General features: G+C 42.5%; 1 protein-coding gene across 3 annotated transcripts in view; it reads right to left on the reverse strand.

Moving 5' to 3' along the window:
• LOC122828770 (zinc finger SWIM domain-containing protein 6) overlaps positions 1–22,492 on the reverse strand; it is a 60,766-nt gene that overhangs the window by 13,444 nt on the left and 24,830 nt on the right. The window contains exons 2-9 of one of the 3 annotated variants that reach the window (XM_044112630.1): positions 9,282–9,638; positions 7,247–7,395; positions 5,018–5,168; positions 3,531–3,701; positions 2,723–2,893; positions 2,462–2,608; positions 1,596–1,742; positions 726–986 (exon numbers count right to left, since the gene is read on the reverse strand). In XM_044112630.1, the coding sequence (XP_043968565.1) occupies positions 726–986; positions 1,596–1,742; positions 2,462–2,608; positions 2,723–2,893; positions 3,531–3,701; positions 5,018–5,168; positions 7,247–7,395; positions 9,282–9,638 (1,554 nt within the window). Of the gene's footprint in view, positions 1–725; positions 987–1,595; positions 1,743–2,461; positions 2,609–2,722; positions 2,894–3,521; positions 3,702–5,017; positions 5,169–7,246; positions 7,396–9,281; positions 9,639–22,492 lie in introns of all 3 variants that reach the window. The other 2 variants (XM_044112631.1, XM_044112629.1) reach the window with 2 other exon arrangements.

Here is a 22,492-nt window from a genome sequence, read left to right on the forward strand (position 1 = left end):
TAAACCGTGACGTCAAAACACATATGGTCGTGTGTGCGGATTTGGCCTCGTGCCCTCCTCCTTCCCTCCGCATCTTCCTACGCGTCCCCTCATCTCTGGTGGGTTATTTTAAACCCCCACGGGCCTCTAAGCCGCAGACCACATCACAGAGCGGCGCGGCTGCAGGCCTCCTGGGGACCCCACAGCGGCCTCAGACCCGAGCTGCTCTATTAGCGAAGGAGCCAGAGGTGGGTGGTCGCGCCGTGCCGGGGACGAGGCAGGGCTGGGATTTGGGTGGGGACTGCAGCAGAGTCAGTCGGTTCCACCACCACCACCACCTCTGTCCCTCCTTCCTCTTCCCCACAACCCACTCGCTCTCTTCCAGCTCCAGCTCCTGTAAACGCACACACACTTTTGTGTGTACCGGCATATGTGTGCTGACACAATACCCCTGACGTTGCTGTGTAAAGAGCTCATTTTGGTCTGGCCCAGGACGGCTCAGCCTCTATTTGCGCCACAAAATGAAAGGATAATAAATAGTGAGACAGAGTCAAATGTGTTTTTCCTGTTTTAGCAGGAATGCCTTGGCTCTCCGTGTGTGGGTAGGTTATGAAATGACAGGGAGGAGGCGTTGCTGTGTATATATTTGTGTGCATTCGTACCAGAGCGGACTGCAGGGAAATTTAGGGAAATAAAAATCAACAGACGGAAAGAAGCTGAAAGAATCAATCTGTGGGTCTCCTTACCCTCCAGCAGAAACACAGCCTGTTTACGGAAGATTTTGACCAGGGAGTCATCCAGTTCCACTTCCTGCAGCTTGGCCAACAGCTGCTCCTCGTTGCGACACACCTTTTCCTGAGCGTACAGCCCGTCGGGCATCACCCGCTGCTGGCCCAGGCCGATCAGAGCCGTCTCCACCGCCAGCGCCATGTACGACTCGCCGTCTCCCAGCAGCCGCTGCACGGGCATCCGCTGAAGATCGGCTCGGCTCACGACGCTGGAGCAGTCTGCGAACACAACGTCGTGATGTCTGTGTCCCTCTCTGGGGGATTTGGATGCTAGATGACTCTAGTCTACATGAACATTCCCTGCAGAGCCTACGAAAGGAGCGCTAAGTGGGCATCTAAAATGCATATGAACACATTAGGAGGGATTCTGTGCTAACTGCTCCTCTTTAGTGTAGAGGGCTATTTCTGTTAGCAGAGGAGGCAACAAGGGACTGAACAACCACACGCGTAGGAAAGAAGAGTTTTAGTACCCAGAACGGATATAAAGATGAAACAACACACTTTCTGTGATACATTTCTTATCATAGTAAGGATCTAAATTTATTGTTGCCAATTTAAATTACAATTATTGCTTGATTACCTACCAACTGTCTAACAGTTAGAAATAAATAGTTCTTATTGTCACAATAGTGCCACAAAATATTGTAATAAAACTTTAAGTCTGTGTCGCCCATCTCTGTTTGGTGCATTTTAAAATAGAAAACCTCAATAGAAATCACACGTTTTTCGTAATGCACATGGTCTTGTATACGCTTCCATAAAAGCAGACGTATTATGGGTCTGTTGTGGAAACTAGTGTTTAATTCTGTTCATGTGACTCATCAGTACCTGAGAGGTCTAAGCAGGTGTTGGAGCCTTCCTCACCCGCTCGTCCCGACTCCGTCAGGGTGCTGAACAGGGTGCCGATGGGATCCAGAGGGTGTCCCACCCAGCCCTCCATGTTCGTTATGGAAGTGTGCCCTTTATGGAGCAACTCTGTGAACAGATATTCAAGCAATTGCTGAATGACTGGGATTTATTTTATAAAGTGATACAAGATCTACTTGGAAATCCATCCATCCATCCTCTCCAAATTGACACCATATAGATCATTCCATTGACGGTCCAAGCCCAGAAGGGACATATAGTCTATAGAGGTTGAGGCCTACTACACTGGGTCTCCTTTTTAAATTATTTTTACAGTTGGAAAATCCCCCAACATCCTGATCAGATGCCTGAATTACCTCAGATGACTCATGTTGATGCCTGATGCTCTGATGTCCTCACCTTGTCTCAAAGGGTAAGTCCAACCATCCCAGAGTGAAAGCTAATTTCAGCTGCTCTTATCAGGCATCTCGTTCTTTTAGGCATCGAAAGATTGCAGATGAACTGAGAAAACGAGAGCTTAGCTCTTTTTTTGTTTTCAGCTCTTTTTTTAAACCACCAAAGAGCAGAGGAGCAGCAGAATTACGGGAATTACGATCCGCGTGTGCATCTTTTTCTCTGTCCTAATCCAAATCATCAGTTTCGATTCTACTCATCACTTGGTGTTTTAGCATGAAACCACACACAAATCAAAAACAATCCTCTCAGCAAGGTGGTTCTTCAGAAGAGAAGCTTTAAATTTCTGCTTAGCTAATTTAGAGACGGGTGTAAATGTGAATATTTAAAGCAGCTTTGACATTTTCAACCTATAAAGAAAGCACCACAGCTACCTTTTTTGTGTCGTCGAAAGTGCTCCAGCTGCCTCTGCTGCTGCCTCCGTAACGTGTTCACCACGGCGATGGCAAGACGGAGGGCTTCCCTGGGGTAACCGTGTGAGCGCAGGGCGTCCACCCGAGCGCAGGCTGTAGGGACGTGTTCTGAGGAAAAGACAAATCCCACCTTAATAATCCGGCTCACGCTGTTTGATGGCCAGAGCCCAATTTCAGTGTTTAAATAAGTCATTTGAAACCTACATATGTATGCAGACTCACCATGCCACAGAGGCCAGCCGCGTGAGTCGAAGAGGGAGCCCTCCTGGTTGTCATGGTAACAGTAGTTGGCATAGAGGTCACTGGCGATGATGTGTTGGAGGTGTCGGTCCTGCCAGTGCAGGTCGCAGGCCTCGATGGCGCGCGTGAACACAGTCCGGTGGGGACGCATCTCTGCAGAGGAAGGAGACAGTTTGAGCTCAAACACCTTCAAAACTATTTTAAAATCTGCTTATTTATGCCGCTGTGCATTTATCAGTTTCTAGGGAGAATGTCTAAATTTTCATGAGAATAAAATAAAATCTAAATGAAATACCATGTTAACGGACTAGTTTTTCAGTGTCACTCCTGGACAGAATATTTGTGATTATGGTAATATTTTGAGGGTGAAAGAAGAAAATCTCAGACCTGTTTGAGTTGGAGTTGTATGTGTGGTTGAACTGAATTGATGCTTCATGAATAAATTGAGTTAAATTTAATAACCTGGTTGATTAACTTGGTGGTTAAACTAAGGTTGAAGAATAACTCCTTTAATTTCAATGAAATGTTCAATGGAAAGTATTTATTTCCGTTGAACAAAAAGTGATCATATTTAAAAATATCCAAATAAAAGGGCGCAAATGCATGCCACACTTTTTTTAAGATTTTGGAAATAATTTGTCGCTTTTTTCATTTTCTTCTTATTTCACAATAAGGTGCCGCTCTCTGTTGGTTTATAACACAAAATCCCAAGGTAATATTTTGACGTTTGTGATGAAATCTGTACCAATCTTGTGACAATGTGACACATGAGATTTCTAACCTTGGTTACCGTGAGCGCCTTGGGGCAGTGAGTGGGTGAGGTTGGGCAGCTCGTTGACGTGGTTGCCGTCCTCCCAGGGACAGACGTCCACGCTGTTCCACCGGCGCAGCTGCCGCAGCCACGACGACTTCTGCTCAGGCTTGCAGTGGGGGTTCAGCACGATGCACATCCACAGGGCGCCTGTACATGCAGCAAACGGACAGACTTAATCTAATGTATATGTGGATGATATCGGCATAAGTGGAAAAGTGTGCCTTTTGAGCTTTAAATAGATTTTCAGCAGCTATCATGTAAGGTCAAAAATTTAAAGCAGTATTTTTGTATTTTCTTTGCCTTTCAGGAAAAAAAAAACCAGTGGATTTGATCCTTTCGAACTCTTTCTCTTTGCTGCCGCCATTTTCTGCTCAGATAGAATGAGACTTGGTTATCCAGAGGCAACGCTGCTTGCACACACATCATTTTGGAGTAAATTGGAACAAACAGAATGTGAAAAATGGCACAGTCTCAGGGGAAGCAAGAACATTCAGGGATTTTACTCTCAAGAGTGCTAGAGATGCGTACGCTCTACGGTGAGCGTGTGATTTTGATACAGATGCGCGGGTGAACAGACAGAAACATTTTGGGGAGAAAAACCCAAAACAACGGCAAGAGAAGGGATGCGAAGGCTGAAACCCACGGAATGTGCAGAGTATGGCGACAGAAGAGCACAAGAAACAAGAGTGGAAATGATTTGCAACACAAAAAAGCAAATTAAATAAATAAATATAACGGAGACATGGGCAAGGACAAGTGGTTGTGGCTCAGCTGAGACTCAAAAGAAGAGAAAGACAAAAGCGGGGATTGCAATGCCGAGAGGCAGTATTCACACATCAGGTGGAGTGATAAGGACTCTGGAAGAAAGGTTTGAAGTGCGGACTTCAAAGAGTCCAAAAATACGTGGGACTGAAACATGAGATTGCTGCGCTGTCTTCACAGAGTGTAGAGGAGGACAAACACCATCTTCATCATCGACGGCGACAACAGGAGCGCTTGGGGAGAGCAGCAATGATGGGAGACGCTGCGGCTGCCGTCCCGCTGACGGGCTTGTAGGGTTCAAACCGTGTCGGCTTGTGCCGAGCGGCTCTCTGTCACATCTACCACAAATATAATGAGAGATGTTTGAAAACACTGCAGAGGTGAGGCTCTGTGTGCTGCATTAAACGGCTTTTAATTCAAGAAGATCTCATCTAGAGCTGCCAGAGCTACAGTCACAGCGAGGGAGGGAGAGGAACCGGGCTGTCAGCGACGAGTCAGCGCATCGGAGACTGTGGGCTTTCTTGGACATAAAAGCACAAGAAAACAAACAGAAACAAAAACATGCCTGTGTGCCTTTGTGTCAACGTCTGGGTTCGATCACCCATCTTGCTAAATCTGTCAGTTCCTGTGTATACAGGGGAAGAGGTGTGTGTTTGTGTGTGTGTGTGTATGTTATTGTCGTCTCCCTCCGGCCCCCTCACCGAGCTCGTCCCAGAGCTGTCTGTACTTGTCGGTCATGGTGGTGCCCTGCTGTCTCCATAGCGCCAGCCGAGGGTCGGCCATGAACTGCTCTGTGATCAGTGTTAACATCCTCGCTCCGTTGGAGTCGCGCATCTTCAGCATCTCCCTCACCTACACAGGAAGGGAGGGGACAGAAACACACACACACGCACACACAGTTTATACCAGGACATGCACAACAAGCAGCGGACATGATAGCTGAACATAGTCATGCTTCAGCTACAATGACTAAATTTAGACTAGGAAAACAATATTGGAACATTTACTTCATTTATTGTCTTTGTAAAGGTTTGATGCAATTTATAAGCTCCCTCTTCCTCTGAGGTTTCTCTTCTATGGTGGGTTCATGGTACGTTGCTGGGTATAAGTTTTGAAATTTTCCAATAAATAGCAACAACAATACAGACTTTATCCAAAGGTTCAATTAATCCTACTTTACTTTGAATCTAGATGGGCTGGTATGAGATTATCATGGTGTGATATGAAAAAATAGGTTATTATTGAATTTCAGCTACAGGATAAAGATGAAGTTAGTTGTTAGTTGTCACAACTAACTACTTCTTAGTTGTGACAAGAAGCACTTGACTGTTTTAATGCCAAAAAACAGCTATCCCACTAGAACACTTGACAAATGTATTTTTTTTTTAACGTTCTTGTTAGACAGAATATTTGAAATTTTGAATGTCACTAGAAACATTTCCAAACGGCCTATTACAAGCTTTTTTGAAAGCAAAAAATTGTAGCGGGTCTCGTTCAACCAGCTGACCGGCAGTGCTCAACAAGGAGGAGCTGTGATGCTTCAGGTAGCTGGAGAAATCTCCTTGTCAGACACTTTCTGTGTTCTCTGACTAGTAGGGCATAAATCTACCAGAATGCAGTTTTAAAACTTTCTAAAATCCTGAAAACTCTGTATGCCTAATGAACACATAAAACACGAATGCGTGAAGCTTCATATGTTAAAAAGTGGTACTTTTGTTTGCTGCTGCTCAGTAGTAGAAAACAGGTGCTATTTTTTTGTGCGTTTGTTTTTTCAAGGCCCACTTGTGAGGAAATTTATTAAATTACCTCACAGAGTGAGAAAAACTTTGACTTAATTTTGGTTTTAATAAAAAATGTTGAAGCTGTTGAGGACTGCAAACAAACCAATAAAAAAAAAAAGTTTGTCAGTCTTGATCAAAATCGGTGCAAAATTTGCATCAAATACATGCCAGCTTTCAGGACCTTTCATGGTCAAGTCAGTAAATTATTCTGCGAAATAAAAAATTGTTCAAGGAGTCTCGTGACTAAATTCTTCTCATTTTATGTAGCTTGGGTTTGTTCACAAGAGCTCTTTAGCCTTGTCCTTGCCTTTTCCTTTCTGCTTTACTTGAAATAAGCCTCAAACACCTTTTCAGATTTGCCTGAATAGTTGTTTTGTTGTTGTTGTTTATCTATTATTATTTCTCAGAGAGTTTGTATATTCTTTAAAACAAAAGATCACAGAAAAAAAGGTGTGGGATAAGGAAAGAGAGAGAGAACAGATTCCTAACTTTTGCTACTCACTTATTTGTTTGGGGAGGATGCTGTTGAATTACAAGTGTGCAGACGCAGCTCTGTGTGGGCGCTTGAGGATCTGTGCAAGGTGGCTGAGAAAACGTGCCTGTCATTGTGTGTAAATGTGTGGGTGTGTGTGTGTGTGTGTTATATTAAAGAAGATAACTGGCTTCAAAGTGCATGAAGCTGAGAGACATTCTAAAAGCCAGGCGAGCTGGATGATAATGGCCTTGGCTTGCGGTCTTTACATAGCACACAATGCATTAATGCTGGCCTTGCTCAGCCACTGTAATAGCAGGCAACTGAGTGAGGCAAACATCTCTCATGTAAGCGTTTAATATACAGTGTGTAGTGCAAGGCTTCCCACTTTCTATACCTTGTTTTTTTTCCCTCCCTTTACCTTCTGTTCCCTCACTCCTACAATTAGCCTGAGCTAAGACACGGCCTGCCCTTTAATGTATGTGCATTATGTGCTTTCTTTTATTCCCATTTCTTGAGGGAGTGAAGGATGATGCAAATGCACAAGCGAGTGGGAGAAAATATCTATTGAAAGGACCCCAGAAAGCTCAAAAGGAGGGACGTAAACCTACACAGGCTGTGTGTGAGTGCGTTTTCTGTTCTGACTCTGCCTGAATCAACTTGAACACGGTTCCAACCTTGCTAAAGAGCAGGTTGAGCTGCTTTCCTGAGCCGTGGTAGCCTCCCTGGGACAGGAAGAGCTTGACTTGTTCCTGAACCTGCTCCTCGTCCAGGTGCCAGCAGTTCTCGTCATCGACGCTGGCTCCAGCTGTAGGGTCCGGGGCCCCTGTACGAGCAAAAAAAAAACATACACACTTAAAGCACATAGCACCTGGATATCCCCGACAGCTTTTTGTTTTGATGACAAATATAGCTTCAGAGGTGGAGAGTAAGTTATTTCACACCAGGGCAGGATATGTGTTGCATATTTTTTGTTTGATCTTAAAGATAAAAACCCCCAGCAACCTAGAAACAGAAGGCTTTCCTAAATGTACTGTACTTCACCAGCATTGATCTCTATGATCTCTATGACCATGCCTTCCCTGGTAAAGATGTGTAAGACCTGTAAAATACATTTTTGTTATGGAGACTTGGCGATGTCAAGCTTATTCATTTCTTTAGAATTTATTTGATCAATTTCTAAAACAATGCAACATTCATGAAAAAAAAACCGTAATCCTAGCCACAAGTACTCTGTCTGAAGTCTAGTTCACGTCCTTGGTGAGTTTTAAAACTACAAATAAAAAGAAACATCTTTAAAACTAGAAGTACAATACAATTTAAGAATAATCCAAACATGTATTCATCTGATTTAAAATTACAGCAACATAAAATAATTCACAAAACTGTTAACTGTTGCTTCAGTGTCTCTGTTTGAGCCATTTTGTTCATCCGGGATCCTCCTATCTGCTGCAGTTCTCCAACAGTGACCTGGATGTTTTTGCCTCCTTTAACATTTTGTCCAGGCTTCCTTGTCACAAACCTAGTTGTTTTAAAAATAACCTACTTGTTTTCTGTTTCTTTGTCTTTCCCATTTTGAAGAGTATGTGAAAGAAGTGGGACTCTGCCATCTCACATGTACAACCCAGAGAAACAGGAAGTCATTTATTACAAGGCTACTTGATTCTCTGGTCCAAAAAATTGTTAATGATGAGAATGGTTAATCTATATTTATTTAAGAGGAATGTTTAGGGACACCAATAAATAAGGTGCTAGCATTCTTGTAAAAAACAAAACAAAAAAACAACAACAACAAAACAAAAAGACAAACTAACATGGGACAATTTCTTTTAGCAATGTACTCATTTTAAAAGTTTGATTTTTCTAATTTTATTGAAAATATGTTTAATCCACTGACTGGACTTTACTCTGGCAGCTTCCAAGTACAAAATGTTGGTAGTTTCCTCCATGTGGATTTGTAGAATGCTAATAAAGTGTTTTGTTTGAGAAGTTAATATGTACAGTACAGTGCTAGATGGTAGACATTGAAGCAATTAAAAGTACGTACTGCCAAGCATCATGTGGGATCCGGCATTTTCTTCTGACGAGAAGACAGATTGTTTCTAGCTTGCAGAATGCATTTGAACTAAACAATCTCCTAATCCCTTGCACATGTGTGACAGGCCAGCTCTGGACCCTGACAGAAACTCATTCTCCAGACTGTGAAAATGCCTTTGGTTTGCATTTACAGAGATTTTCTCAGAAGGTTAAAAGGTTTCTTTGGTCTCGCTGATCTCTTTGCTGATGTTGTCTGTTCCTCTGACAACTCTTTTCTTCATGGCCCCCTCCCTCGGTTTCCTCATATTTCCTTCCTCCAAGTCAGTTTCCTGTGTCTTTATTTCTAATGTCTCTTTTTTCTCGTCAGAGCTACTCAGCAGTAGCTCATCTTCTTTCTTAGTAGTCTTATGTTTCCTGCCCCTGTGGGTTTCTCTTTCCATCTTTTGCTTTGCTTTTTTATTTTCCTCCTCTTTCTCTACGACCTAAATTGGTATACAGTGTTGATTACAGTCTCTGCTCTGCTACATGGATCTCATTAATAAGTAACATTGATCCTGACACACTTTACCTTCATCAGACAATCAATATCTATGACTGTAGGGGCAGGAAGGTACACGTCAACTGCAGATGGGCATGTTATCCTAACCATCCTCTAAGGCACACTGGTTTCCTCACCATGAACCTGGTTGATCTCAGAGTTCTGCGACAGGATCTCGTCGGCCAGTTTCTGCGCCGTGGGCAACACCTCGGTGTGGTGGACCGATATCAGGTACTGGACGAACTTCTGCAGCTGGTCTCTGCTCATCTGGAACAGCGTTTCCGAGATGGGCAGGTGCAGCTTGACCTGCTCAGGCTTGCGCACCCTGTAAAGTGACAGCGCCACGACGTGGGCGCAGTAGAAGATGTCCTTGTTGCCACAGGTGCACGTCACGGCGGTGATCTTGCAGCGGTCGAAGCTGACGCTGACGCTGCAGACGAGCTCCGGGGACGAGGGCGTGGCGGGATCTGTCACCGTGCCGCTCAGGTGGAAACCTGGAGAAGGATCGGAAGAGGGAGGAGAATTTTTATAGAAATAATGTTTTTCAATAGATGGGGGTTGTTATTGTTATTATTAGAAGTGATTTTCAGGACCAGTTTCTACTCCTACTGCTGCATTTGCTGCTTGAACCAATCATTTCTAGGCAGAAGCTCGATAATGTCAGGAGGTCTGTGTTCGCACAGCATCCAGAATCAGTTACCTGCAAATTGAATCGCTTGATCAACTCAATGAATGTGTCCTTTTTTTAAGTGACATTATTGAAGACTAAACACTCTCAGGGTGTTAATACAGGTGCAGCTCAACAATTTCGAATGCACTGAAAAGTTATGACATAAAGAGTTTTATAATTCAGGTCTTTATTTCGATTCATTCTGATGATTGATGACCAAAATATTTTATAAGAAAATTAGAATATTGCATAAAATTACTGATTGTTAAGATAGGAATATTTTTGTGAAAATATTAAAGCACGTGATATTTGGACAGCTGGCTGTCCAGATGTTCAACAGATAGTTATTGACACTCTCCCCAATGGGAGCAAATCACTAAAGGGCATTGCTAACTGCTACATCCTAAGACTTGGATGGAAAGTTAGACGGAAGAAAAAAGTTCACAAGTATGACTGTAGACTTAAGATGATTGTGTAGTAAAGCCATTCAAAAGTTTGGGGAGCTTTACAAAGTGTGGACTGGGCTGGAACCAGAGCTTCAAAAGCCACCACACACATTTGTATCCCATTATTTTTTTTGTGTTAAACAACTCCTGAACCAGAGACATCAGCAACATCTCATTTGAAAAAAAAAAGATCCTTTGTTCAGTAATCCAAAGTCTTGTTTTCAGCTTAGTCTAATGTTTGAAATTTGTTTGGAAATTTCAAAGAAATTTCCAAACAAATGCCTTAGTTCCTAAAGAGGCACACAGTCTGCGTTGCATTAGACTCAATGTGAATTTTCCACAAACAGTAAAAACTTTTGGAGCCATTTCATCTCCTGATGTTGGTCCAATGTGTTTTATCAAGCTCTGCGCCCATTAATCACAGCTTGATAAAATGTGCGCTATTAGTTCATCTTTTGAACTAACAGCTCAACTTTTTGTTGATATTTAGATTATAATACGATGCACCTGTATATGACAATCAAGATTCATCTGACAGAAATCCACCCAGATGGATGAAACTTCTGATGAACGACAAGTGGAATTGGGAAAAGAAACGAAGCGGTGAGCACGCCTGTACCAGCATGAATTATACAGCCTCTTGTTCCAAAATGTTGTTTGATCTCATTTTGACTGCGTTATCCGAAGGTGTGGCTACTCATTATGCAGGGATGAATATGAATGAGCCAGGTGGGCTCCCCCGGCTGTGTCGTAAAACACACACTCGTGAGCACATGAAAGATTGAGGCGTGCGCCCAAGTGCCGGGACGCAGTGTGAGATCATGACTTATTAATAATGGGAGGGGTTTGGTGCGGCTTTATGAATGCATTTATGTACTCAGGAGAAACATGTGCAATTCATGTGCACCAGGCAAAGACACACATATCTTTAATGTGTTTATCAAAGGGCTGAGCGCTGACTAGCCTCGATGTAAAGCATGTGTTAATGCATCTACATCAAAGGCGGGTTTTTTTCTGGTGAGAGAGGGGAGGAGCAAGGGTTGAATTTTTCATGGGTTATAGATGGAAATGAGTGCACAAGCAAGCTAAACGGAGGTCAGGTCAACGTGGCTCTCCATCCTCTGTGCTTTAGAGATGCAGTCAGAACGCTGGTGGATGTGAAGAATGAGAAAAAGGAGAGTAAACAAAAGATCATAACCCTTACTTATGCCCTCAGGTTGCACGCAAAAATAAAGCACGGTGTTGAGGGACCTTATACATTGCTTTGGAAACATCTGCACATATTGTAATTTTAAAAACCAAAACCTTCTACATATTTTATTGCTAGAAGGAAAAACATATGTGGATATTTTACAAAGAAAAACCCCACAAACTTCCCCAAAAGTGGTTGTACCCTTATTTTAGCCCATTTCACTCAGATTTTACCCTAAAATCTACCAATGCTTAGATGAGCCACTTGTGAGTAATTCAATCCGAGTTTAAATGCAGCTGTCCTATTAAGAATGTCGACACTGCAAGAAACCATTAGTGAACCAACAACGTCATGAAGGCCAAGGAACACAGCAGACAGGACCGGGATAACCTTCTGGAGAAGTTTAAGCAAGGTTAGGTTATAAAACAACTTCTCACGGACCATTGTTCCATCCACCATCTGAAAACAGAAAGAGCGTGCTCCTCCTGCAAACCTACCAAAACATGGCTTTCAATCCAAAGCAACAGGCCATGCAAGAAGACTGTTAATCTGGGAAGAAGCCATTGCATGAAAATTGTGGAGGAGCTATACAGAGCCCCATGTTAGGTATGAAAATCTGTTGACAGGAAAACTATTAGGGGTAGACTTCATAGATTTGGCCTTTATGGGAGAATGACTAGAAGAAAGCCTTGGTTGATAGACCAAAAGAAGTTCCACTGGCAGTTTACAACAAGATATGCATATGCTATATGCAAAGTACTATGAATAGAAATTCTCGCAATGTACATCTAGATGTATAAAATAATAGACTATAGCAACAAAACAAATGTGGTTCTACAAAGTGTCCATCTCAGGACACTCAATAGAAAAACCACATCACAACTTTCTGACTTGTAATAATAAAAACAACTAAAAGCCAATACTAATTTTCTTTGACTTCAAAACCACATTTTCCTTTGTGTTGGTTTCACATAAAATGATCCCAGAATGGAAGCTTTTGGCAGCAAAAAGTGGTCAAGGATCCCAATTACTTTTGCAAGACTTTGTGTGTCTTCTGAACGTTCTCACTGAGTTTTCTACTAAGCAGTAAAAAGAATTGCAATACACTGTTTGGAGCAGAGTTTGTATGTCTCCCTGGGCATCCATGCATCTTCTCTGGATACTCCAGCTTCCTCCCCAAGTCCCACAATGTATCTCTTCAGTTATCAGCTCCAAGCCTATCTGGAGAGTAAACTCCCTCTTGTCCACTGTGCTAGAACTGCAAGGACTTAGTGACTATTGGAAATATGGCTGAATTTATGGATGGATTATATATAAACTGCACTGTCAGAATATGCCAGTTAGCCTGGTTGTTAATTCTTTATCCGCAGAACTATAAAGTGTTGGCTGCAAATATGATGCAAGGCAGAGCCGCAAAACATTGCCACAGAGATATGCATTCCCCTTCTGAAAGCCAGCTGGCAGAGGAAGCACATGTTCGTTAACAATATCCACACAAGAGGGGTGTGGATCGAATATGGCAGCTCCTCGCATGTGCTGTGATCAAAGCCTGGATGTCTACAGCTGCGGGAGACGGAGGGAAACAAGGAGCCGCACTGAAACAATCCTAAACGAGACAAAAAGGTTCACATGCCGCAGCTGGCCCATGGAGGAGAGAAAGAAAAAAAAAAAACTCGTTTTACTGCGACGCGACTCACAAATGACAAAATGAGCGTTTGATAATCAGTGATACCTTTTGTATGGATATGTGTGTGTTTGCAAGTGCGTGTTTGTTTGTGTGAAGAGAATTTCAAGAGTGGCCCCCGGTTGAGAGGAAAAAAGAAACAGAGAACATCAAAAACATGTGGGAGCTGAGAGAGCTCAAAGAAAAATCACCCTCAGATGCAAGCAAACAGACACACACACACACACACACACACACACACACACATTCTGAGCAGAAGGTTACAAAGGCAGCTGCACTTTCTTTTGCAAATGTTTTCTTTCTCAAAGGGAAAATTAACGGCGATGCACTGTAAAATTCAAAACACATGGAAACTCTAACCGGTGATAAAAGACTCGCAGGTTTGAAGCTGGAGGTGGTGGTGGTGTGGGGGGGTGATTCTGTCATGTTTCCCTCTAGTTTATCGGACATTCTCACTCTTTCACCTTCCAACCCCTCCCTGCTCCATCCCTCCCTCCGTCAGTCCACATTCCCACAGCTCTTTCACTCTCACTCTCTGACAGATGGGTAGGTAATGAGTTTCGCCTTTCCCCGTCCAATCGTCTGGGCACCAAAAAATGCCCCTTGTGCCAGAAATGCCCTTTTAATTTAGCCAAGCGCTGAGTACAGGGATATTACTGCTTAGGCGCGCACACTCATGCACACACCTCCCATAACTCCTGGATGGGTGGGTATGAAACCTTCAGTGTCTCATGTGCTAGCTATTAGAGAGCCTGGTTTCCCCCTTACCCAATCCACCCAGCTCCCTTCCCAGAGTGGCGCTCTCGGCTCTTTTCAGCACATGTTCAAGAGGCCAGAGTTGGCTTTCAAAGTAACCATGGTGGCCATTTTTAGAACGAGGCCTCTGTGAGGTTGCCCTAGAAACCCCTTCTGACCGCCCTGGTGAAATCACACTTGGCACAAAGCACAGTGCAAGGTTGCAAGAACAGCGTGTGACCGAAGGAGCGAGATGGAGAAGATGTGGGCTATACATTGTGATGCTAAGGTTTTGCGTCATGCCACATCATTTTGTGTTTTTAGTTAAGAAATCCATATTTCTCTTATTTTGATGTTTCTTCAAACCCTTGGAAGATCTTTTTGAAAAAGTATCTTGAAAATCTGGCTGTCTTTTCACCCAATATGAAAAGTTGGAGCTTAAATCCTGGTCAATTCTCCTCTTTACCATATTGTGCTCCCTTTCTGACATTTGTCACCCATAAAATACTGTTTGCCATTTGTTATACCTTAATTTCTCTTGGTAGTTCAACGTTTTAAATCTTACAGGGCTAAAAATGTGCAAACAAAAAAAAAAAATATTTTAAATGAGATTTTTGAGAGATTCTTATATTTGAAATTTCAGCCAATGGTGACTTTTATTATATATGACATTATAATTCCTGATCATCCTAAAGAAGACTTTATTTAATATCCCACTGCAAAATGTCAATGGATTCACAGGGACATCCCTAACTGGGAGTAGATTGTAGTAAATCTGGGAAGGAAGACTCACTCAAGTTGTAAAATGACAATGTATTGTGTCATTTTTATCCATTCAAGAAGAAACAACAACAACAACAAAAAAAACAATATGCACATAAATAAATACAAAACAGTTGATGTGTCACTCGTGTAAAAAGATGGGCAAACTGTCAAACGTGCTAATAAATACTTTATACAGCGTTTTATTTAAGTAGCACTAATAAGAGATATTAAGGTTGAAGCAGAGACCTCCAACTTTTCCAGTTTTGATTACAACTTCTGCCCATGTTTTCACTCCTTTTCAAACTTGGAGCACACACACACAAAAAAACCTGACTTCCAAGTACACGTAATAAATAACACAAATAACTGATTTTCAAGGTCTGTATAAAATGTTCCTTTGCAAACTGCTTCTTTTTTCACTCAAAGAAAAGAGGTACAAGACAACCAGAAGTACAAAAGTTCAAATTCTCAGGGAGATGAAATGACTAGCACTAAGTAATACTATATTTCCCCCAAATTCTGTATATGGAACTTTTTTTTCAAAAGTGCCACAGCTTGACAGAGAGAAACAAATATATCCTCTCCAATAAGGTCATTCCCAAAGGGCTATTAACTGAAAACTTGGCATACAGTTGACAATAGGCATGATGAATCTCTTCAATGTTGTCTCAGGTCTTTGCTGTATTATTTCCTCAGTCTCAAAGACATGACTTTCATGAACATGAAATTAGTTATTTTGTTCACAACTTGTTCAAAACACTGTGAAGAACTCTGAAAGACCTAAAGAAGGCCAGAAGAGTTATTGGTTAGACCACTTCAAAAGACTACAAGAAAGCCAGGCACCTCTAAAGCAAAGTATTAAAATGTTAGGGGTGGCCTAATTATTTTGCACAGTATTTTGTGTGCCCGTGTGCAGATTCCACAAATACCAGTGGCCCACCGACTTCTTAAGGGACCCTCATGAGAGAAATCTTACAAATGAGTGTTTACTGCAGTTTTGTACCGCACCCACGAATTGCTTAAAGCACTTCAGTCCATTCAGCAAAAAAAAAAAAAAAAAAGCTCTAGAAATGTTGGATTCCTCTTATTGTTAAAAGAACGAGAAGGACCCGAAACCTGCAAGTTCAACACCGGTATCAGAGTATGACTTTCATAACATCCTTATAAAACAAGATTAGGCTTCCCACATGAAGGCAGGAATCAGGGTCTGGCCTCAGAGGTTTGCTCACCAGTGCAGCAAAATCACTGAACTAAATTCGATTCTGCAACATACATATATTTCCACAACCACATTAAGATTCCAAGTCAATGGAGAAAATTCACTCCTAACAGTGGGAATGTCATTTAGTTTATTGGCTGTACTGGTTTATGAGTGACTGTCACCTACATTTAACATGGTGCATTATCCTGCTGGAAGTAGCCATCAGAAGGTGGGTTCACTGTGGTCATAAAGAAACAGACATGGTCAGCAACAATTCTGAGGAAGAGTGAAAACGATGTTCAGTTGGTACAAAGCCCTCTCCATGGTCGGGCAGAAGTGCCAAAATTAATTCTCACATCTTTGCAGTTGCGTGACAAAATTTGCATCATTTTGTTCTCAGCCTCATGTCGTCCGCCCCTACTTGTCACAAACCTCTGGCAAACTTTTCACCTCCTTCGTGCAAAACCATTGAGTGATTGGTGAGAATTTTGCGGGTATGTTTAAAAACAGTCCCAATTACTAGACTTCAAGAAGCCGGTTTTTCAGCACGGATAGTTTTGAGAAATAATTGTCCGAGGTCATGAGGAAGTACACACTGCTAGATCAAAACACTGAAGTGTCTCCACTCAATTCTCATACTAGACAGTAAGCAAAAAGCCAACCGATGCTTTATGGGTTTTTTTTTTTGTAGGTTTGCCCAAAAAAAAAGAACAGAATCATTATTTTGTTCAAAGTTGAGAACTCATCATAGTCGTTCCTCTCTGCTATGGACACTGTGTTTACAATACAGTTTGTAAATTGCGTTTATGACAAAACACTATATACTGGCATATACCCCACCATCTGAATGTCCGGGTTCACCAGAGCATGGCTCGATATGTTTTGTGAACCTTGAAGAGTGTGTATGTAAACAAATGTTCTGCAACTGCTTGACTACACGTCAACAGTTCAATTTTGGCCTGAGCATGCTGAGTCCTTAACCCCACCATCTGAATGTCCACACATAACTCGAAACTTGTTAGACCAGGCAACATTTTTCCAAATAGTTATTGTTCAACTATGGTGAGTTAATGTCAATTGCGGCTTTGATTTCTTGTTCTCAACTAACAGAAGTGACACCCAGTGTGGATTTCTGCTGCTGTGGATGTTGTGCATCTTTCTCCAAGGTTTAATAAGTTCAATATTCAGAGATGGTATTCTGCATTACTTAGCTGTAATCAGTGGTTATTTGTGCAAGTGTAATTCTATCAACGTAAACAAATCTGTCCATTCTTCTTTGACTTCTCAACTGAACGAGGCACTTACATCTAAACAACTTCATCCCAGTTGATAGTTTTTTGGTCCAATATCTGTAAACTCTGCATGAAAATCCAAGTACATGAACAGTTTCTGAAATACTAAAAGCAGCCAGTCTGGCACCAACAATGATGCTATTTAAAGTCAGTCCATTTTCTCCTCAATTTTGGTGCTTGGTCTGAACTTCAGCAAGTTGCCTTCTTGGATAACTAGCTAAATGCATTGCTGCCATGTGATTGCCTGATTTTCATTTTTATCTTTGACTAAATAAACAACTATGCCCAATATACTGACTGGTAAGTGTTTATATTTAGGACTTATTCGACTGCAAGGATTAAATGTAACTTTCTACATAAATCAAGTTACCCTGTGAACGTCAGAAAAACAGATCAACACCTAAATCTGACTGATTCTCTGATCCAAAGGGGACCACCTGCGGAAGCTGGAGCGTTAACATTGGATCCCACTCTCTGTTGACCAAAGACAGCCTGCTAAAACCTCACAGAGGGAAGGCTATTGGACTGGAATCTAATCCATTTGGTTGGATTGAACTGAGAGGCCCCAGTGAAAGCCGATCTGAACCACAATTGAAGAAAAGCAAGGCTCCAGTGTAGGTCGAGGAAGGGTCAAGAACTGTTTGGCAGCCCCAACATTCACCCCCAATAACCACCTCCAAAGCCCCATCCCACCCACAGCTAAAGAGAGTATTTCCTGCATGGCGGCTCCTTGAACTGTCCCAATTATTAAGGGTACAAAGGCAAGACAAGGCCTTTCAGCATCTTGGAGGATTGGTCTGTACAATACTTGCAACAATACTTGCATGCGTGTGTGGTCCTATAAGGAAGAACTCATACAGAGACCATAAACAGAGATCAGTGCTTTTCTGCAGGAGACCTTGCTTCAGGCGTATGTGTGCATGTGTGTCCTAGGTGTGGGACAGGCTGGAATAACACCGGCAAGCTCCAGGGGCTGCTGTATTTATGCCTTGAACCCACTGGTGGAGTGATACGTTTTTTCCCCTCTGTGGGTGCGTTCTTATCACCCACACAGACACACACACGCACACACACACACACACACACACACACCCTCACAGTTATCCTGACAGACAGAGGCAAGCATAAATTAATGTTTTGAGATATTCTATGAATTTCAATGCTTTTACTTCCGCTTGAGATTCTGACAGCAAAAAAAAAAAAAAAGTCTGAATGCAATTCACAGAGATGGCAGGGAATATTCGAATGTGTGTATGTGTCTGTGTATGCACTGATGGATGTGTGGGTGATTGGAGTTGTCATCAGCTGGCGGTTAAAATGACAGTCAACTGCTTGGCTGCTGCCACTTAGTTGCCATGCAGTACATGAGGAATGACTTGCAATTTTCCCCAACTATCACTTGCAAAATAGACTCTAATTTTGCTGGATTGGGCTTGTCAGGCAGGGGTGGTGTTACTGCTTGGCTGATGGATCACAACGCCTGTCGAAAGCTGACCAGTATAGAAAGTCAATAACATCAGGGACTTGGGCTATTGAGGGACCTGTAAGGACCTGTTTAACAATTTCATCTCATTTTACCATTTAGTAGCTTGTGTCACTCTAGGTCGCAGCTCAACAAATTTCTGACACTGGAGAAGCCAGATGCCTGCTAATTCCATCTCTTGCATGTGCATTAACTATACATTATGCCCGACCGTGTCCAAGGTTCATGAAATTATAGCTGGCTGGGAATAAATGCGTGCAATTAGCAAAGTTCGAGCCCAGTAGAGCTACGCATCCTATACGCCAAGGTAATGGGATCCATCGAAAAGCCATTGTCTGCTACTTCAGGGCTAGGTTATGCATTTAATGACAAACCTATGCAGCTGATGCTGTGCAGGGATTTTTACTAATAAATTCTTCAATGAGTCGTCTCAGAGTGAAATTTGTAAAGCTGTAAGATGCCATCAGCGAATACAGAGTATCACAACACACAGATATTTCATTTCAAACTTGCTTAAATTTTCCAACACGTCCTGTGGCTTAAATTCCTTTTAATTACATGCCACCAGAAAAGACGAAACGCACCACATCTTTCTCCAGTTTTCTGAAATCCATGTAAGCTCCTCTGCTGAAAGTAGTTAGCTGACATGCTAACATTGCCCGACACCCCAATGTTAACATGCTAGCTAATAATAACAAGTAAGATGTTGTGACAATGGTAGATGAAGTAAATTAGCATTAACTAACTTGCCAATATTACCACATAGCATATGCCATTGTTAGCAGACCAGACTGTGCTAGCTAGTTAGCTGTGATGGTACCGATATATAGTCAAAGATAGAGGAAGTGTCTTTTAAAATAGTAAAGACTAAGCAAGAAAAAAAAATCAGATAATTATTATATTAAAAATATATTCTGGCCCTCAATTATTTATACAGTAATCAAGTTTATTGCTGCCAAAGTATACTAATGAAACAAAGTTTTTTGCCGCTGATCTTACTTTCATTTTGTAGTCCAAAGAGAAAGTAGTCCCAGGTTGGATTGAACCCGGGACTACTTTGAAAACCTTTCAGCCTGTCTGCTTTGACTTCAGCTTCTGTCATTTTTGGATTTCTACTGCTCCTGCTATTGACCAGGCTTCGGCAATATTTACTTAAAACATTTCTTGACAGATTTACTTTCCTTTATCGTGTCTATAATGAGTTTCTGCTTCAATTTAGCTTCTTCATTATATGCTTCAGCTTCTTCTCGGCTGTATATTTGCCTAACAGATTTCTTTTTTTTTTCCGTTTTTGTTTTTCTAGTATTTCTGCTAATGTCTTCTCTCCAAGAAGTGTTTTGGCACCGGCTCAGCTCCTTCAGAACATCAGCTTCTTACAGCATTCATATTACATTTACAAGGTAAACCCATGTTTTAGCAAGTCAGAGTGGTGCCAATACATCAACCCCTTTCCATGTATTCTCCAAATATCAAATCAAAACAACAAAAAATTTAATATTAGTATAGCTGTAAAAAAAAAAAAAAAATTATTTTAGAAGCCTTACACATACAGCCTCATGCCAAAGATCTTAAAAATGTCACACCGTAACAAGATCTAGTAAAATACATCAGTTAAGTTAACACAGCACACAAAAGGACACTAAAAGTAAACGGTAGTTTACTGCATAATAACATGCCAGGCCGCTAACAACAATGGTCTCAAGCACATATAAAATATTGTGCACTTTTTCACATCTACTTTTCCATGCCGGGGAAATAACTTTACACTCTTTACCCTTCCCATTTCATTTGGAAAGTCACTCGACACACTCCACCAGACAGAGACACACACATGGCTCCACCCTTTGATACACACTCACGGTGCCTTCATGCATGCACACATACTGGCCTCAGTGACTCCCTGCAGTCAGCCTCCTTCTGCTCACAAACAGTGCCACCTCTTTCCTTTTTCTCTCTCCAGTAACAGACTCCCCCCCCAACCAAACCCCCATGACACACACACACACACACACGCAGAATGCTGCCTAGCCCTAAGCTGACCCGTTGTGTGTACTGACGTCACACAGTAGACAAGGGGAGGCATCATTCCAGACAGACACACACACACAAATGCAAGGCCCCAGCCGAGGGGGAAGCTGCATTCCTGCACAGGCACACAGACACAGAAACACACATCACCACGCCTGGCGGTGGGAAGCATGGGGAGCGCTCAGCTGTAGCGAGGAGGCGGGGAGGACGTGGGGGGAGGGTGGTTGTGTGGTGGGGAGGAGGGGAGTTTCAGAGTAGGGAGGGAGGGATGGCTCTGAGCCAGTGTTTCTCTGAGCTCAGCACTTCCCCTTTCAGCTCCAGCCAGCCGCCAGTTTGCGTAACGCAACGATGCCGACTCGTGTTTAACCCTTCCCTCTCTGGAGTCAATGAGGTCACACTTACTGTTGTTAGTTCTCAACGTTCAAAAAAAGGCAAAGGTAGTGTATCACCACCTCTTTTTATTATACTCTGGCAAATCTAGGGGAGAAATTGTGAAGTAATGAGATATGCCTGTGCCGATTTTAGGTTTACTTTGACATCTGACGTCAATTTTGTCCAATTCCACCTTTTTCCCAGGTCTGCCTTTCAGATGTTTGGGTTAGCTAGCTGAATTGTCCCTTCCACAAAGGCGTGAGGCCTTGTGCATCAGATGTGGCACCTCTTTCCCCGAAAAGCCCCAGTGAAAAGTGTCATAGCTCACACTAACCATGGCAGACATGGCGAGAGGACGGAGTATGGGCGCAGGGGCATTCAATGAGGGAGGAGGAAAGGCTTAATATCGCTTGACATGCGTCATCCAGCATCTCACAGCGAGCTGCTCAGCCTTGTTTCAAAGCCATGGTGGCCCCATCAGAAATCCCTCGCACGTGCATGCCGGACGCACCTCACCAGAACAAGTGGACAAAGTCAGCAAACAACAGAAAATCCACGTCGTCGAGCAGAAAACAGGATGATGAAGACGAGTGAGGCTTGGAAGAGAGGGGAAAGGAGGGGGAGCGGGCAAAAGGTTGAACATGTCTCTGCTGAATGGAGGTGGTCGATTTGCTTGCCTGCGGGCGATTCCTGTAAATATTGACGTTGATGTTAGCATCACTCTCCAAAGGATAAGTTATAAAGCAAGAGGGTTAGATTCGCTCAGTACAAACAGCAAGCGCCTGAAATCACACGTAACGCCTGGCCCCTTTTCTAGTGCATCGAAGAGAAACAATGAGAGACTTTCAGGGGTGAAGAGCAGCACAAGGGAAGCAAGCCGTTTCGGTAGGTTTACAGCTCTTACTCCTCTCCTTCACTGGATGGTTAGGGTTTCCACTCTCAAGCTAAAAGCGGGCAGCTGACATCAAAACCTTCAGAGAGACCTCGATTTCCCAGAAACAGCTCTCGTTTCATGTAAATAGCTGCCTTTCATGGGCTACATTAAGATAAATTGCACCCTGCTGGACAAGAGGGAGACAATAATTCCCCCTCCCCTCTTTTGTTATCATCTGTACGTGTTACCATGACTACACATATCTGCCCGGGGTGATTCTGTATATATACATGAGTTTGTTTGCATTCATATGTTTTTATTTGTTGATGCTCCTATTGTGCATACATGTTACAGTACAAAGTAGAGCAGGCAGGTCCATGCCGAGTCAAAAATACAAATTTCTTTTGTTTTTTCTTTCCGGACACAGAACTAGATTGGCTCCACAAGGCCAGGAAGAAATTACCTGTGTTTAAGTGAAACAGATTTGGGCTCCCTTGTTTTTGAAAACATCTATACAATCTCTGGAATTGTAGTCAGAAATTGGGCAACACTTCTCTTGCGCTTACAAGAGGCAATGATGCTGATATTAAATACATCATGATAGCA

Source organism: Gambusia affinis, linkage group LG03 (assembly GCF_019740435.1).
Source record: "Gambusia affinis linkage group LG03, SWU_Gaff_1.0, whole genome shotgun sequence".
NCBI classification, from domain to species: Eukaryota; Metazoa; Chordata; class Actinopteri; order Cyprinodontiformes; family Poeciliidae; genus Gambusia; species Gambusia affinis.